Below are 18,762 nucleotides of genomic sequence, written 5' to 3'. Positions count from 1 at the left end.
GGGGCCTAAAATGATTAAGGGAAATGGAATACTTTCCCTATGAAGAAAGGTTAAAGAGGTTAGGGCTCTTTAGCTTGGAGAAACAACAACTGAGGGGTGGCATTATAGAAGTTTATAAAATTATTCAGGGGATAGAGAAGGTATAGAAAGAAGCACTTTTCTCCCTTTCTCATAATACAAAAACTTGTGGGGTTTCAATGAAATTCATGTCCAGTATGTTTAGAGCAGATAAAAGGAAGTACTTCTTCACCTGAAGAGTCATTAATACATGGAATTCACTGCCGCTGGAGGAGGTGGCAGCTACAAGCATAGACAGCTTCAAGAGGGGATTTGATAAACATCAAACATCATATAATCATATATGGGAAACATATAAAGCAGAGATCCATCAGTGGCTATACCAACATGATGTCTGAGGCAAGTGATGCTCTGTATTCTTGGTGCTTGGGGGGCAACAGTGGGAAGGCTACAGGAGTTCTGGCCCCACTGATGAACCTCCTGATGGCTCCTGGGTTTTGGCCACCATGTGACACAGACTGTTGGACTGGATGGGCTATTGGCCTGATCCAACATGGCTTCTCTTATGTTCTTAACCTGGTATTCTAAGAGCTGCTGAGGTTATTCTCTTGTGCCAGTATAAGGGGATCAATAGGTAAGTGTGCAAAAAGAGCAAAATCCCAATAAATAAATAAATAAATACTCTACAATAAACTGAACAATCCTATTTCCCTCTCTGCTGCTAGGACTATGTCGTAAACAAGAAACACATTGACCACAAAGCTGCACTTTCACCTTAAACTTGCATATTTCATTTGCTGTCATTTGTAAAGTCAAGACAGAAAAAAACATAAGGGGGGGGAATCTTGGCTCAAAGCAGTATTAGTAATAAATTTTCAAAACAAAAAACCTCACTGGAGATTTACTGTCTAGATTTTGGGTGATAAATACCTGTACATACATCACCAATCCACAGTCTGTGGGAGAACCTCTCTTCTCAGTTCTGTCAACTGTCCTTCTCTTTCTAGGACCCAGCTCTCAATTCATTCAGAAATCCTATCCCCCCCCCAACCCTATTCCATCATCTCCTTCTCTCGCTCATGCTCTGTATGCACTTTTTGTAAAGGTGCTTCATAGTCACACACACATAGTACCATATTAGATAGACTATAGGCAACAGGTTTGATTTAACAGATCAAGGTGATGGAGAAGTTTCAAGCAGGTGGAATAGGAAAGTTGTTATCTCAATTCAACAATAAACATTTTATAATGTTGGGACAACACCTTCTCCTTTTGAGTGGACATCCACAAACCCTCCTTGCCCAGGCTTGGTGTTTAAGGTTGGACACAACTATGTCCTAGTGCTAAGCAGCATGTTGTATATTTCCTTCATGTCATAATCTCCTGTGGCTGATCATCCTTTATAAAATGGATACTCCATGTACTATCTTGTTTTTAGCAGTCCAGGTGGCTGGTTAGTACACTGCCATGAACTAAACATCACTTTGGCCACATTGGGTTTTTCAGCTCCCCTCTAAAAATTTTGTTGAACTTCTGTCCATTTCTGCTTTTTAGATTCTACCACCCAGTTAATGAGCCATTTGTGAACTGATTTTTCAACATGTCCAATAACTTGTCCCCTAGCAGTCACCCTTTCCGTTATCTGTGCAATATCTCATCTAAATAGATCTGCCCACACACTGTTCATGCATTGCCATGATCAGCTTTCCCAAAACACCAATCCTGACAGTCGTATGGGATCAGTTGTCAAAGTAAGCACAATATGCTAAATGCTGTGCTGCTAGCACACTTTAAAAACAGCTACCATAGCGCCCTGCTGATTTTTATTAGTAGCTGCCCAAGTCCTTGTAAATGTCATTGATTCGCATATAAAGCTATGGCATTTTAGTCTTTTAAAGTGTAAAAAGATTCATGTGTAGCCACATTCAACCCTCCTATTTATGAATATAAACAACAACTAGAAACTCAGAAAAGAAAGTTTTTCTTCTTTGTTTTCTTTGTTAACTTTCCAGAACATAGTGTGTGTGTCCCCACAGCATTATGTTATCTTTCTCTTTCTATTTTGTCTTAAGGCTCTGCATCTTAGAAGCTACTTTTGTGATCCTTATCTTCATGATTAAAGTGTAACATTTTATTGAGCTCTCTGCATCAGATCCAGTATCTGCAATGCAGGATTTTACATAACACTTGATTTCTCCATTACTATTAGTAACCTGAGGGAAATAAACATGAAATGCAAGGTTGCTTATGATGAACATCTGGGATTGTATGTGAAATTAACAACAAGAGGCAGGAGGGTAAGAGAAACACAAACTACTCCACAGATTAAAAGGTTTTTAGAACCTTTGTACAAATGTATATTTTTCATAAACAGTGGTCAGAAAGTGCTTTCAAACAATGGTGGTTTTTTTAAAAGGAGCAGAGCACATGGAAGAATGTAACCCACAGGAGCAGGAAGATCAAGAGACATTCTGAGCCTCTGTTACTAAGCAATCGGTAGCTGAATCTCCCCACAGATATTGATTATGAACCACTGGAACAAGGGCTCCTCCCCCAGCCTCCACAAAGATTGGGAAAAAATTCTCAGACCCCTGTGGATGAGAGTACTTGAGCATCTGCTCCCCAATATAGGAGAAAGTGTGTGTTGGTAATTGGGGATTCCCTACTGAGTGGGGTAGAAGCTAAAGTGTGCCAACCAGACTTGTTGTCTCGAGAGGTATGCTGTCTACTGGGTGCACACATCAAGGATGTAATAGAAAGGGTAGGAAGACTCATCAAGCCCACGGATTATTATCTTTTCTTGCTAATCCACAGCCAAGAACATATTAAAAAATGTGGCTCTGGGTAAAAAAGTGAAGGAATTGGGAGTGCAGGTTGTATTCTATTCAGTTCTTCCTGTCGAAGGCCATGGCTTAGGATGGGAAAGAAGAATATTGCAGATCAATGACTGGCTAAGTAGATGATGTCATCAGGAAAGGTTTGGATTTTTGGTCATGGCTTATGCATTCGAGATGAAGCTCTTCTATTGGGAGATGGTTTGCACCTCACAAGGGTAGGGAAAATGTGTTTGGAAACAGCCTTGCAAACCTAATAAGGAGAGCTTTAAACTAAATCCTGTGGGGGAGTGAGACAAAAATGCAAAGCCCAGTATGATGCCAATAGCTGGAGATTAAGAACTCTAAAAGTTTTTCGGGGAGTAGCACGTATGCTAGATAACATTAACTCACATGTAAGTAGAGAAATGAAAACCTCAGAGTGTATAAAACATGGATTCAGATGTCTCTACACTAATGTGCAGCGTATGGGAAACAAGCAGGAGGAACTTGAAGTCCTAATACTTCTAGCTTCCCAGGGAAAGATAAAAAAGTCACTTCAAAAAAATGCTCATTGATAGAAACAGATGTCACCTTTAAAATCACTAAGTAAGAATAAGTCTTACTAATATTTTAGAGATGGTTTTATAACTGATTTAAGTTATATTAATTAATATTTTAGGTTATATAAATGTTTTATCTATGTATTTTACAAATAGTATATTTATGTACAGGGAACTGAAATGTTCAAGCTTGGGTATTGTCAGCTAGGCCTCTGTCTAGCCCTGGCTGCCATGGGTGTGGGGTAACTCTGGAATGTTAAGTTTCTTCTGTGTTTCTATTATCTCTGCTTGACCTTTAGTACCTGGTGTAGTGTTTCTCCTGGGAACTGACAGACAGTGGAATTTACTGGAATGCTGGAGCTCTTCCCAGAGTGGCGAGAGACTCAACCTACATCATCTGTAAGATCGAGGATTCGAATTTTTGAACCTGAGGAACTATCTCTACATGGAGGCCCAGACAAAGAGGAGTTGCAGAGTCGCTCCAGATGCCCTGCTGGATCTCTAGTCCCAAAAGAATAGACCAGTGAGCAAGCAACTGGTAATTTTGGCTTGAGACATGCCAGTGATAGTGAAGGATTGTCTGGATGTTTGTGAAGAAGACACCAGCCACTTGACTCTGACCCATGAGCAGCTGATGCAGAGATGTTTGGTGTGGAGCCCAGGCAGATCAATGCTAAGGACTTTCCTGCACCCTCTGCAGAGAGATGATTCACCATGGTTATTTGACAGATGCATGTTTCTGACCTACAAAGAAGGACAAGATGAGCTCACTTTTTTCTCTCTTTGGATGGACTTGTGAGGATTTACTCAGTGATATTGCATGACTATTTTGAGGTCACAGCTTTCTGGGACCCGTGCTGATCTCCTGGGGAATTTGTCGATCCAGGATGCTGGTGATTACCAGAAGTATGAGACTTTGACCGATTTCACACAAGAGCTGCGTCTCAGAGGTCAAGGCAAACCTTCACTGAGCCAAAAGACCAATTTCACACAAGAGCTGCACCGCTGTCACGCCTCCCTTTGCCCCGCTTCTATTGGTCAATTTCCCACTCGAAGCCGCACAGCCGCATTTTGACCTGCGGCTTCTCCTGATTTCCCCCGCGTTTTCATGATCCTCAAAAAACAGGATCACGAAACCGCGGGGAAAATCGGGCAAAGCTGCGGGTCAAAATGCAGTTGCGCAGCTTTGAGTGGGAAATTGACCAATAGAAGTGGGGCAAAGGGAGGTGTGACTGCGGTGCAGCTCTTGTGTGAAATCGGTCTTTTGGCTCAGTGAAGGTTTGCTTTGACCTCTGAGACTTACAGAAGAGCTTTTAGGAAGGTGGACAAAAACTTTTGGCAGGGAAGCTTGCATGTTGCAGCTGTTACACTTTCCCAGAAACGTGGTCGATGGCTGACATCTGAAGGAGTGATTTCCTTCAATGATTTGGGAGAGTTAATCCTTTTGGAATAATTCTATCATTTGTTGCTGGATGAACTGGCAGCACTAGTGCTAGATTGGGACCCTGTATCTGTGAAGCAGGTTGCAGATTTGGCCCAACACATTTATTTATTCATTCATTTTATTTATACCCTGCCCTTCCTACCAAGGCAGGCTCAGGGCATCTTACACAGTGCATAAAATACAATTAAAATTCATCATAACTAATCAACCAAAACAGATCAGTTATCCTAAAATCCGTAAATCACTATCCTAAAGTGCTGGTACAGTTTTCAAATAAAGTGCACAAGCAGAAATTTCAGATTGACCATACTCCACGGGTGACAGACATAATGATGTTCCTACATGCTCTGTTGATCTACTTATTTACCTAGTGAGGTGGGCTAGAGATGGTAAAGCCAGGGCACAGGGCCTCTTCTCGGATGTCACACGTGGCTCCTAATTGAAAGCCTGGTGGAAGAGCTCTGTCTTGCAGGCCCTGTGGAACTGTAAAAGGTCCCACAGGGCCCTGATCTCTTCCATGAGCTCATTCCATGAGTGTGGAGCCACTACTGAGAAGGCCCTGCCCCTGGTTGTCGCTAACCTGGAGTCTTTGGGACCTGGGAGGGCCAGCTGGTTTTGGGCCCCTGAACACAGTGCTCTCTGGGGAACATATGGGGAAAGGCGGCCCCTTAGGTATGCTGGACCCTGACCATAGAGGGCTTTAAAGGTCAAAACCAGCACCTTGAAGCGAATCTGGTACACTATTGGCAGCCAGTGCAGTGCTTTCAGCACAGGCTGGATGTGTTCCTGTATGGAAAGACCTGTCAACAGCCTGGCCGCAGCATTTTGCACTAGCTGCAGCTTCCGGGTTTGAGACAAGGGCAGCCCCATGTAGAGAGCATTACAGTAGTCTAACCTCGAGGTGACCATCGTGTGGATCACTGTTGCCAAGTCATTGTGTTCGAGGAAGGGAACCAACTGCCTAATCTGTCAAAGGTGATAAAAGGCCGACTTGGCAGTGGCTGCTACCTGAGCCTCCATTGTTAGAGAGACACATGAAACTGCATCCCCAGAGAAGTATGATAAATCAGCATTTTCAGGAGAAAGCAGTACCCACCCAGGAGAAGCTGATGCAAGCAAAGTATCCAAACCAGGTGAAAGTTCTAGCACCATCCCTGCAAAGAATGCTTTGTCCAAAGTGCGCCCTTGCGTAACAGCACAGAATAGCTTGTGCTTCTACTTTAAACAGCCTGGACAAACAGCTGGGTTGGGAACCTTTGACAATATGAAATATTTATAATTAGATTTCCCCCCATGAATTACTCTTTCTAACCTTATGTTTTTGTATCAGTAAATATGTTGCAGGGAGGGTGGTGAGAGAGGTATAGGGCAACAGCTGGTATTTTGGAGCAGAAAGAATGTAAGATCAGATACCTCTGGACAGTGATCTCACTGAGACAACACATGGATATTTGCTTATTAGTACCTCTCTCAAAACAGTCAGTACAGCTATTTTTTTGAGTAGTTTTGGAGCAGCTGGAATGACTTATGACTATGGAATGACATACCCAATGGACCAGCTGTCCTGGACCACAACTCAGCCCTTAAGCCAAACATCATATAGCCAAAGCATCCCTGACAGTTGTCTGTCCAACTTTTTCTTACAGTCTCCAAGGAAGGAAAATGGACACCCCCTCCCCCGAGGCAGTCTATTAAGCTGAACTGCTTACAGTTAGGAGGGTCTTCCTATGTTAGAAAAATGTTAGGAAAAAACCAGCAGTATAAACAGAGTAATCTGAACAACCCATGCTGTTTCACAAAGAATGCACAGTTTAGAATTTAAATATCTCATCAGAAGATACACAGTGGGAGCATGGGGCTGTTTGACTCGAATCACTCATTATTCAAGCAATATCTCAAAGATTTAATTAAGACAAACAGTTGCAAAGAGAAAGCCAGAAGCCCAATTTAATTGCTCTAGATGACTACCAGCCTAATTGCTGTCTGGCCATTTTTTTCACTCAGTTGTTTCCAAATACATACCAAAGATATAAGTAGCAGATAATTGTACATTTACATAAAAACCCTCTTGTAGATATTTATGCATTGTGCCCCCAAGTGTTACAAGCCTAGCCCTGTGTATTTTTCTAGGGCCATTGTCCTGTGGCATGTTAGCTTAGGAACCACCAGCTGTGGTATGCAACAGGGACAATCTAACCATTTCACAGTTAAGGACTGGAAATCTAGAATCTGATGTAAAACTTTTAGCTTTTTTCTTCATGTTCATGAAGTCAGAAAATGTGTAAGTCACGCTCATGTATTATATAAATCTCTTAAGAAGGAAACACTGAGCACAAATACATAATCAAAAGCCTTATCTAATCATTGCAACCAAGTGTTTGCAAACTAAGTAACCAAAGAAGTGAAATGTTAAGTCAAACTGTCACTATTTATTAACTGTCTATATTGTTAGTGTTTAAGGGAAGGTTTCCAAACATAGAATTATGCACAAGCGACACCTTTAAAATGGTCTATTTCATGACAGCTCTAGCAAAATTCTGTGCTGGACAGTGGAGGAGAGCCAATTTACCGAAGAAGTCCCTTGTTGCATAAAAAAGAAGCAAGGTTCAATAGGACTTACACTAAGGCAAGTAAGTAGCCTTAGCAATTGCAGACTGTCTGACTGAGGTGGCAAACCTAAGGACACTTCCCTGATGGGAAGCCCCACTGAGTAACATGGGACTTACTAGGATTACTCCCTGAATTTGGGCATGGAAAATCAGATATCACAGCAGAAATAGCCACTACCTGATTTTCAGTAACAGTTATCACACATATCTCTTTGACCTTGCTTGTATGTCCATTAAGAGTCATTTGAGTCACAATTTCATTTGTCCTACCTCAATACCAAGATTGCCAAAACGTGCCAGGTTTGCCAGACTCGTAAACTTACGAAAGTACCATGGGTTGTATATATTCAAGGTTGCAAACATCTATACTACTTAATGTATCTGTATTTCTGTACTCTGCTTGTAAAAAGGTAAAAGAAAGCACAATATAAAGGAAAATATTAAGTACAGTTTAAAATGCTCCCAAATTGAGGCATCTATAAAAAGTTGGGATAATGAATTGAATATGAATGTATCTTAGTTGAAATGTGGCTGGCATGCAAGTTTCTATACCTGAAAATCAGTGACTGCCTGCAGTGGGATTTCATCTGGCGGGTGGTATAGCAAGAAGACTCTGGAACTGTATCATAGGCATACTAGTGCTGGTCATAGCTACATGCCTATATAGAACCAGGGTGTTACTCATGTCAGGTCACTAGGGGTGTGGTCACATGGCAAGCTTACCGCAATTTGTTCTTGCTGTATAGTTGATCAGGGATTTATTTATTTTTTTGCGGGTTGGGATGATCACACATCCCTCTGGGAACCACTTGTATCATGCAATGAGGCTCCAGACACCAACCAGATAGTACCGCTGCCCAAGTGGCGGCATGGCACGTTTTTTAAAAAAAATTCTTTGTGCATGCACATGGACAAATCACAGCTCCCACTTGGATGTACAGTACTCCCTTGTTTTTGCAGTCCCCCCCCCCAACAGCAAACAAAATGAACCACCAATGTACAACTGAATGCTGGAGTCTATATATATGTGCTTGAAGGGTCATGCATTGAATATATTCAGTGTAGGATTGCTCATGCACACAACGGCGAAAGCTGGGGGGGGGGTTCAGTGTGAGAACAATGTTCAGACAACCTAATCGCATTCATAGCGAGAGATGGCTGTCCAGATTGGCAAAATTGCAGATTCATAGCGCAAATATTTGGAAATTTCAGTAACAGTTATCACACATATCTCTTTGACCTTGCTTGTATGTCCATTAAGAGTCATTTGAGTCACAATTTCATTTGTCCTACCTCAATACCAAGATTGCCAAAACGTGCCAGGTTTGCCAGACTCGTAAACTTACGAAAGTACCATGGGTTGTATATATTCAAGGTTGCAAACATCTATGCTACTTAATGTGTCTGTATTTCTGTACTCTGCTTGTAAAAAGGTAAAAGAAAGCACAATATAAAGGAAAATATTAAGTACAGTTTAAAATGCTCCCAAATTGAGGCATCTATAAAAAGTTGGGATAATGAATTGAATATGAATGTATCTTAGTTGAAATGTGGCTGGCATGCAAGTTTCTATACCTGAAAATCAGTGACTGCCTGCAGTGGGATTTCATCTGGCGGGTGGTATAGCAAGAAGACTCTGGAACTGTATCATAGGCATACTAGTGCTGGTCATAGCTACATGCCTATATAGAACCAGGGTGTTACTCATGTCAGGTCACTAGGGGTGTGGTCACATGGCAAGCTTACCGCAATTTGTTCTTGCTGTATAGTTGATCAGGGATTTATTTATTTTTTTGCGGGTTGGGATGATCACACATCCCTCTGGGAACCACTTGTATCATGCAATGAGGCTCCAGACACCAACCAGATAGTACCGCTGCCCAAGTGGCGGCATGGCACGTTTTTTAAAAAAAATTCTTTGTGCATGCACATGGACAAATCACAGCTCCCACTTGGATGTACAGTACTCCCTTGTTTTTGCAGTCCCCCCCCCCAACAGCAAACAAAATGAACCACCAATGTACAACTGAATGCTGGAGTCTATATATATGTGCTTGAAGGGTCATGCATTGAATATATTCAGTGTAGGATTGCTCATGCACACAACGGCGAAAGCTGGGGGGGGGGTTCAGTGTGAGAACAATGTTCAGACAACCTAATCGCATTCATAGCGAGAGATGGCTGTCCAGATTGGCAAAATTGCAGATTCATAGCACAAATATTTGGAAAGTACTTGATTTTCCCAGTGTCACAAAAATCGCTAGGAAACCAGGAGGATTGTGGGGAGTCTGCTTCAATATGGGAGACAGATGCGGCTGTCTGATCAGCCCTTTTAAATGTGATAGGGAACCGTGGTGAAACCTGATCAAAATGACTGTGTGACCACGGCCTAGTAGCTAATCACAAGTCATTTAGCATTTTAAGTACATTAGAACCACTATCCAACACTCTGCTGGAAATTTGCAACTATATTATAAACCAAGTCCCAGCTCATACAACCACTGAATATACAGCTGGTCAATTCGTGTGCAGACTGTACTTTCCAAAAATTATAAAAAAAATGATGTGAAGCGTATATCATGCGGTAACTAGTGGATAACCAGTAAAAACTTAATGTCATTCTAGAATTTTGATAAAGCCCTTACAAGACTTCTTTTGCCCTAAGTAATATGCAATCCAGCCCCCCAGCCCCCAAATTGCAATCCACGAGATATGACCTTAATCAAAGAATGTTCAGAACTTTGCAAGTGTCAGAAGTTCACATAAAAGGGAAAATGTTGTTGATGCAAAGGCTCAGGTCCAGAAACAATAACTATTGGAATCCCAGGGCCAAACTACATGTTACCTTATGCTTCAAGCCCTTGCAATAAAATGTGTATGTCAAATTATGCATCAAAACCTTAATCCCAGGTTTGCACGGGCCAAACTTGGATCCAGAGTACAGTACACAAGGAGAAGGGGCTTCAGCCTTTCCTTGCTGCTATTTTTCCAACCTGAAATGGTCCCAAGGGCGAGCTGTTTGCCCAACTGGGAACTTTGTGTGTATTGATGGGATATAGAAAAGTTTCCCTAATGGGGTAAGCAGAACAAAAACATCACAGCACTTAAACACCCCTTCCCTGAGCAATATGCACATGGGAATTGAGTTAGCCTATGGTGGAATCTGCATTTTCCACTGCTTCGGCTACACTCTCCCTCTGTCTCCTAAAAAGATGTCCACATCTCTTTAGCTTTCGCTCTCCTACTGCACTGTTATAATTTCTGCTGTCTGCACTATTTTATTGCCCTATGTTTTCGGCTCTGTTGTAATTGTGGCTTCTCACCGACGCAACCTGATGTGGTTAAAAGCACTCTAAGCCCCCCCCAAGCGCTAATCGGAGGCTTATCTGTTGTTTACCTTCTGACAGCACACAGAGGAATGTAAGAAACGTTTCCCTTGTTTGACAAGCTAAGAGTGAATGATTTTATCTTGTTTTGTGATTTTTATATTGCCTGAAAAGTTAGAGAAAGATCCCTTCTACATACATACATACATTCTGCAAAGTAAACACGCAGTCTTTATCGTTTTTTGGCTATTTTTGCTTTCTTGTTTGAACCAAAAGCTGGGCAAAACTGAAAGCTGAGAAAATCCTTCTCCTTGAATGTAAAGAGAAGTTTGTGGCTTGTTGGCTTGTTGCCTTAAGTAATTTATTGCCTTGTGTAAAGTTAGTGGGTGCCGGCAAACACTAGAGAAGAGGGAGGAGAACAACAACATTCCCAGCCAGCAAGCAGGAAAAAATAGCAGATTTTTATACCACTTTAAAACAAGTAGCATACCAGTATAAAGACGGTGTCAAGACTGCTTTAAAAAATGAATGTGCAGATTCAGCCATATGTCTAACAGTCCTAGTAGCAGATCAGACCCCAGGACTGTGTATCATATAGTTAGGCCCCAAGGTAATCATTATTTGCAAAATGGGGGAATCACTATGCATATACACACAAATACCACTTATTAAGCAGCAGAACAAACAGATGAGATGGCATACTTCTTGTTGAGAAAGGTATCTTGCCATAAAGGAAAAGACCGGATTCATCTGTCTTGAGAGGTTCAGGAGAGGCTTACAAAAACAATGAGGGAAGCTTACAGTATAGTGCAATACATCCCATCTAGAAGAATGTGAATGTTTTCTGCATAGACACAAGGGATACTTTCCCCTGGGATTTACGGGGGGAGGGGGCTGATGTGGAAATGCCGCAAAGCACTAGCAAGAAAAGGAAGGTGTCTCCCCTCCCCCCAAAAGAATCCAGTCATTAATTATGAAAATGATTGGTTATTATATAGTGTTCCCCTGTTTTTGAGGACTGGGCGTGATAAGCATTTTATCCTAGCATGGTAAATGGAACTTCATGAGTGCTGTTCCACATGGTAAGCTGCTTGTGGGAGATGACTCCCCACATAGTTTGGTTGAGTTAAATCAAGACAGCTCAACCCACTCTTTTCTTCAAGTTGTTACCGTAGTATTTGCATAGTGTAATGAACTGGGCGGGCCTATAACCATTCCTCCCATCTCCAGTGGTTTTTCCTTCTCTCCTGTGCATTATGTTTAATATGTGTCACATGCCACCTAACATATCTATTCAGTCTCCTATCCAAGCCTATATATTACATCTTCCCTAGCAGAGTAATTTCAAATGGCTGCTCACATTGGCTGTACAGGCCATGGGATACAGTGAAATTCTGTTTAGTCTTCTCTCTGCCCCACCCCTACATATTGCTCATTACACACACACACACACACACACACACACACATTGCAGCACCAGTTGTTGGATATCTGTACAAAGGACAAGCAAAAGAATGCAATGACAGTTCTTTTAAGGAATGAATCAAAGTGCAAATTAGCAAACACCAAATTTGTTGTAAACATTAAATACATCAGACACAAAACCTTCTGCTCTATACAAGAGTGCTTTCAGAATTGTCTATTCACAGCAGCTCCTCTTCTCCTGAGGGTCATAAACACAGAGAGAAAAAGCCAGAGCGAGGGGGGTGGGATGAGGGGAAAATGCTGTCATTGAAATTCAGCTCACAGCAAAAGCAATTTCCGAGTGTGCAAAGTGCTGTCAGCAGGCCTGATGTTTGTGTATGAAATATAGACAATATGACTGGCCCATCGGCAGCCACTGTCAGCCTGATGGATGGTGCCTGAAAAGAAGTAAAGCGGCTGCCGTTAGGGCCCAGTCTATCAGCCTCTTGAAGGAGATTCAGAGGTTTAATAGTGGGAAAACTTTCTACTAATCTGACAAAATTTCCACCTACGATAGGCAAGAAAATAAAAGGGTTAGTGATGAAAGATCTTAGCCAGAAACATAAGGCTAGGAGGAGGAAAGACTAGTTCTCTTGCTCTCTCTCCCTCTCAAAGTCTTTCCTGGTTCCTTGAAAAAACTTTTTAATTCTGAGGGCACGTTTGAATGCTATGTTTGTGCCCTATGGCAGAAAGCCCATATGGCCTTTCTCTCTCCCCCTGCCCCTGTTTTCTTTCTTACCCCATTTCTTGGGGAAAACTCAGATGTGTTCCCCCCTCCCATAGGCTAGGAAAAGTAGAGTCCCTAATCACCAGTACTGTTCACTGTGGGGGGCCAGACAGAACTACACTATTGCCATTAGTATTGTTGTTACTGTTGCTAATTGTCACTGTCAGATATTTGACTGGTAGATGATGTTCTGCAATTTGAGATCTAGCCAAGTTCTTGAGAATTACAGATGTATTTTCACAGGATTCTTGCTGTTCCAACCAACACAGTCTTCTGGAGCTGAGCTGGTATTATTTGTTCAATGCCCAGAATGTCCAGATGTTTTTTGAGACTTCTAGGCATATGCTCCAATGACAACTGGCATGATAGTAATCTTCTTCTCTCAGAGGCGCTCTAACTCAATTCGTAGGTCTTGCTGTTAGTGGTCTTCTCCAGTGCTTTCTTTTCTATCTTTTCTATTCTGCTGTCTCCTGGGATTGCAACGTGAATTATCCAAACCCTGTTTCTCATTTTTTTCTACAATTGTAATATCGAGTGTTAAGCTTCAGTGTTTATCTGTTTGCAATCAGAAGTCCAAAGAATCTTTGTTTTATCATTCTCCACATCTAGCCTAGTTTGTCCTCCCATGAATTCTGACTGATGGTAAGGTATACTTCTTGCAAAGATTCCAGTGCAACATGGCTGCAACTCTATTGTGATGTTCTTTAAAGTCAATCTAAAACCAAGAGCTGTATTAAATACTGGACTTGAAGCAGCTCTTATCAAACTGTAATTTCTTTTATTCAGCTCAGAACACAGCACACAAAACAACCCAGGAACAATCCCCACTTATATGCAGTCAAGAGCAGTCAAAACCACACCTCCTAACATAGTAATAACCAATCATAGCAAACACTATAGCATACCTTATTTGCATTTCCTGTTTCATTCTAGTCTTCCCTGATTGGTCTGTTACCTGGGCAGCCAATCAGAGCAAGTGCTGTATGGGTGCAGTCACACACACTAAATAATCCACTTTCAATGCACTTTCCAACTGGATTTTTACTGTGTGAACTGACAAAATCCAGTCGGAAAGTGCATTGAAAGTGGATTATTTAGTGTGTGTGTCTGCAGCCTATCATTCTAGCAAGCAATGGTATCTAACACAAGACTCAGGCATTAGTTGCTTCAGTACAACTACCTCTACATGGTAGGAGCCAATAACAATAATTCCCTACAAAATATGCCCTGATTGGTTCACATAGAGAATCTCAGGATCCTTGCAGACTATGAAGCTTGGCCTGAAGCTCAGCCACAGTATTAATACATAACAAGCTGCATATTAAAATTCAGGAAACACTGATCAGGAAGCCCAGACACTATCTAAAAGTAAGGTTGCCAACAAGCCTGGGGGGTGGGGGTAAATGTCCTGTCCATCAATGTGTGGAAATGGGCAGCTGAATCTTCAAATGGCATGTAGGTAAAAGGCATGTAGGATGGCCCAGGCTAGCCCAGTCTCAGCAGATCTTCGCTGAGAAACAGGGTCAACCCTGATTAGTACTTGGATGGGAGACCTCCCAGGAGGTACAGGGTTGCTACACAGAGGCAGGCAATGGCAACCTACCTCTGTTTGCCTCTTGCCTTGAAAATCCTATAGGGTCACCACAAGTAGGCTGCAACTGGACAGCGATTTCCACCACTAAGTAAGCTACATCACCTGGTAAGTAACATCTCATCAAGTCTCTATTAAAGGAACAGAACCTTTTTCCCAAGGCAGGTGGCAACCCTATCCGAAAGCCTCTTTAAAACACTTCAGTCTAAAGGAGAGGAGCAAAACCAAGCCATGAACGTGGGGATTAGGGGACTCACCTTGCAATGGCTTGCTTCCTTTCTCCAGGGTTGGGTACAAAGGGTGGCGCTAGGGAAACAGCAGTCCAGGAGGCACCCACTTGAATGTGGTGTGCCTCAGGGGGCTGTGCTGTCCCTACTGTTATTTAACATCTATATGCACCCCCTTGCCCACATCGCCCGGAGGTATGGGCTGGGATGTCACCAGTATGCTGATGACACACAGCTCTATCTGATTTTAGGCGGCCAGTTGGATTCCAGACCGGAAGACCTGGATTGAGCTCTGCAGGCCGTGGCTGGGTGGCTCAGACTGAGTTGGCTGAAGCTGAATCCAGCGAAGACGGAGGTCCTGTGCCTGAGTCAGGGTAGTTCAGGAGCAGGAATCCCACTCCCGACCTTTGGGGGGGTTTCACTGGTCCCAGCGCTGGAGGTTCGGATGCGGGGAGGGCGGGGTATAAATTTGACCATAAAAATAAATAAATAAATTTGGGAATCCTCAACAGCTAACAACACTATGGTAGTAAAAGTCCTGCTCTTAGTAGATGTTATTCTCATGCAGCAAAGCTCCTAATAGGCATGTCAAATTTTAAAATGAGTTCCTGATAACAGGGCAGAAGGCTCGCTTGTTTGAACTGGCCATTACAACTGAGGACTAAGTTGGGACAGCATCAGGAAATTTCAAGCAACTTTTCTATGTGGATGTTTTTAGCAGTACTGAAGAAATCACAATTGATGTTTTCTGAATGTGCACAATGCTTTTGGCGATTTGTGTATGTGTGCCTTTGATAAAAGGTGTGAACTCGCAAAAAGCTGAGTATTGGAGGGAAGAGGCAGCTCTGCCTGTTGGCAGCACTCCCTTGCTTCAATGCAACAGTGCTCAAATTGACTTCTTGGGATAGAATGAGAACATGCATTCTGATTAGGGCTGTTGACTCTGGGTTGGGAAATACCTGCACATTTTGGGGCAGGAGAGGGCAGGGTTTGGTGAGGGTAGGAACCTCAGCAGGGTATAAGGCTATAGAGTCTGCCTTCCAAAGCAGGCCTTTTCTCCAGGGGAACTGATCTCTATTGCCTGGAGATCAGCTGTAATTCCAGGAGATCTCCACCCACCACCTGGAGGCTGGCAACCCTAGCTCTGATATACATCTGAGTGCATTTTTTCCTGCTGAAAGAAATGCAACACAGATGGATGTCATTCACATCCAGACTTCAACCAAATATGGATTTGCAGTGCACAAATTCAGATGGGAGGTATATTCAATTATATGTCCACATGCGCATCCACACACTGGGAGTATTAGCCCATTGCCTGGGCCACAGCAATACATTCCGTCTTTCATTTCACTTTGGCAGTGGGTGATTTTGTTTGCTTCCAAAGTTATTACATACACAAATCTGACTGGTTATGTGGTGCTATGATGTCATCATGTTTACTACTTGATCAACTGGGATCTCACAGTGAAGAAACCTTTTCAAGTACATAAGCATGTTATCTATCACCAACAGATTAGTGAAGGAAGGCAGTAAATGCATGCAGAAAAAGTGGAGCTCCCTGAACTCTCCCAAAGTAATTTCTACATGCAAAATTGAATTTCATGAAAATTTGGTGCAACAGTAGTTTTTTTTTAAGAGGGGCAGTTTTTAATCTGTCCAAAGCCTTTGTGGTAGACTATGAATCTACTTATATAAATCAGTCTCACCTGTCACTACAGGTGAACCTTGAAGGTTGAATTAAATTCATCTACTTTAAAAAATTTTTTTATTATTTTCTGACTACAAACACTACAAAACACTACAACACTAACACTAACCTAAAATAAGCTATACAAGGATCATATATCATGATTAAATGCATATTTAGCTAAAGTTCTCTCTGTAAAAAACATAATTTTGTAATATATCCAATTTCTACTGCTTCAATTACAGACTGGTAAATATAAAAATAAATCAGGTAAATACAAACAATAAGGCTTCTACTAATTCTTCTAAATCTGTTTCTTCCCTTTATTTGTTGTCTTTTCATATTTCCATTTGACTTTCAGGACTTTTGGGGCTGCCGCCCCTAATTCTGATTCAGAATATTCTTCTGGATTGCTACTCGCTGTTGCTTCCAAGTCTCCCGACCCATGTGTGCTGCTTTTTTCTTCAATATCTTGTTCCTCTGCTGTGTTGTTTACTGGTTTTTGTTGTGTTTCCAAGAACATCTTCACTTTTAAAGCAGAGTCTATCTTTTCTTTTTTATCTTTGTAGTTGAAGACCAATCCTTCGGGTATTATCCATCTGTAGGGGATGGAGTTTTTTTTGCAAAAAACGGGTTACATTTTTAAATTCATCTACTTTTATCCACTTTATTTCTTCTGCAAGTCAGACAGCAAGCAATTAAAATGCACATGCTTGTCTTGGGTTAAGTCTGTCCTCACATAAACACTAGGATAGCCAGCCCCCGGGTCCAGATGGGGGATCCCCTGATTTCAGGGGCTTCTCCCCACCACAGACCAGCTTGCCAGCAGGAGAAAACCGGCCCCTAAACATGGACGTCACCATGCAATGTCCATGATGCAATGTCACCTGGAAGTGACATCATTATGTCGGGGATGTTGTGCAGGGACACTCTGGGAAAAAAATGTAGTTTCACCCAAATACCAGAGCATCCCCCGCACGACATCCCCAACATGATGACATCTCTTTTGAATGATGCTATCACATAAGGGATTTTATGTTCTGAGTTATTTCTAAGCTGTTTAGTTATGATTTGTGCTAAGGTATCCTAGTTTCCTCTGTTGTGATTGGCTGCATAATAAAGACGTTCTAGTGGTCCTAAAGCCATACAGTGTATCCTATCAGAAAGCTTCACTTAGGTCCAATCAGACCTCATGAAAGTAGTTACATTGTATATAGTTCAGTTTGGAACAGTATAAATTTGCATGCCGTTTTTCGCAGAGTCAGATTAGAGCTGAGTAATGTTTTGAATAAAAGCCTTGTATTAATAATCGTCTCCCCCCTTTCAGTACTTAAAACTGGCGATGAGGATGGGATGCCAGGCCTAACCAAATGAGGAAAGCACTCTTGCCCGACCAAGCTGAAATCACTGAGGGTGCCTAGAGCTAAATCACTATGGGCATGGCATCCAAGGGCCATATCGAACTGTTCACCTCCAAGGTTGGAAACTGGGAATCCTACCTCAACCATTTTGAATGCTTCCTTATAGCAAACAGTATTGAAGGAGACGATGTCTGCCACGCCACATTTCTTGAGTACCTGCAGCCAGGCTGTATTCGACATTGCTCAGGACTTAGTAGCTCCATCCAAATTACTGGAGATACCTCTCAGCATCATCAAGGCATGACTCAACAAATATTTTATGTCTAAGACGTCTGCTGCCATACAGTGATGTGCTTTCTACCAACAAAGCCAGAAAGAGAGCGAGTCTGTCACTGAATACATTGCCGCGCTGCAAAGGGCTGCTCGTGACTGCCAGTTCCCAAATGTAGATTCAGTCCTGATGGATCATTTGCTCTGCGGCCTTAGAGATGACAGCATCAGGTGAGTGCTTCTGTTAAAAAAAGAACTCACAAATCGTCACTCAAAGAAGCACTGAGAGTGGAGGCCACCAACATTTCTCTTTGCGAACTGCGATCGGGTGCTCAGAGTCACATGTCATGCCGCACCGACGCTGTTCACCACGGCATTACCACAGACTCATCTGTTTCCAGAGACGACCAATCGGAATTGTCTGGTGATGGAGTCCACAGAATGGGAGCCCATCAGAAGCCGTGCCATTCTCAGAAAAGCCCACAAAGAGGAGCATGTGTCAGTTGCGGTGGTGTGCACGCTCATAGAGACTGTCAGATCCGCAATGCTAGTTGTCGTTCTTGTGGAAAGACGGGCCGCATCGCTAAAGTCTGTCACTCATCACACGGTCATCCTGCACCTGAAGTCTTCCATCGTCCGGAAAGATCTTCAAGTTACTC

The 18,762-nt window shown here is 42.4% G+C and overlaps 1 protein-coding gene across 1 annotated transcript in view; it reads right to left on the bottom strand.

Annotated features, from left to right (window-relative positions):
* Positions 1–18,073, bottom strand: part of LOC107125729 (USP6 N-terminal-like protein) — a gene marked incomplete at its 3' end in the record, with an annotated part of 94,687 nt that extends 76,614 nt beyond the window's left edge. Inside the window, exons 1-2 of the mRNA XM_015429182.1 lie at positions 17,862–18,073; positions 16,890–17,071 (exon numbers count right to left, since the gene is read on the bottom strand). Of these exons, the coding sequence (XP_015284668.1) occupies positions 16,890–17,071; positions 17,862–18,073 (394 nt within the window). The remainder of the gene's footprint in view (positions 1–16,889; positions 17,072–17,861) is intronic.
* Between the last annotated feature and the right edge of the window lie 689 nt (positions 18,074–18,762).

The sequence above is a fragment of the Gekko japonicus genome, unplaced genomic scaffold, assembly GCF_001447785.1.
Source record: "Gekko japonicus isolate JY-2015 unplaced genomic scaffold, Gekko_japonicus_V1.1 scaffold2902, whole genome shotgun sequence".
Lineage (NCBI taxonomy): Eukaryota > Metazoa > Chordata > Lepidosauria > Squamata > Gekkonidae > Gekko > Gekko japonicus.
This window is presented reverse-complemented; position numbering and strand designations above follow the sequence as displayed.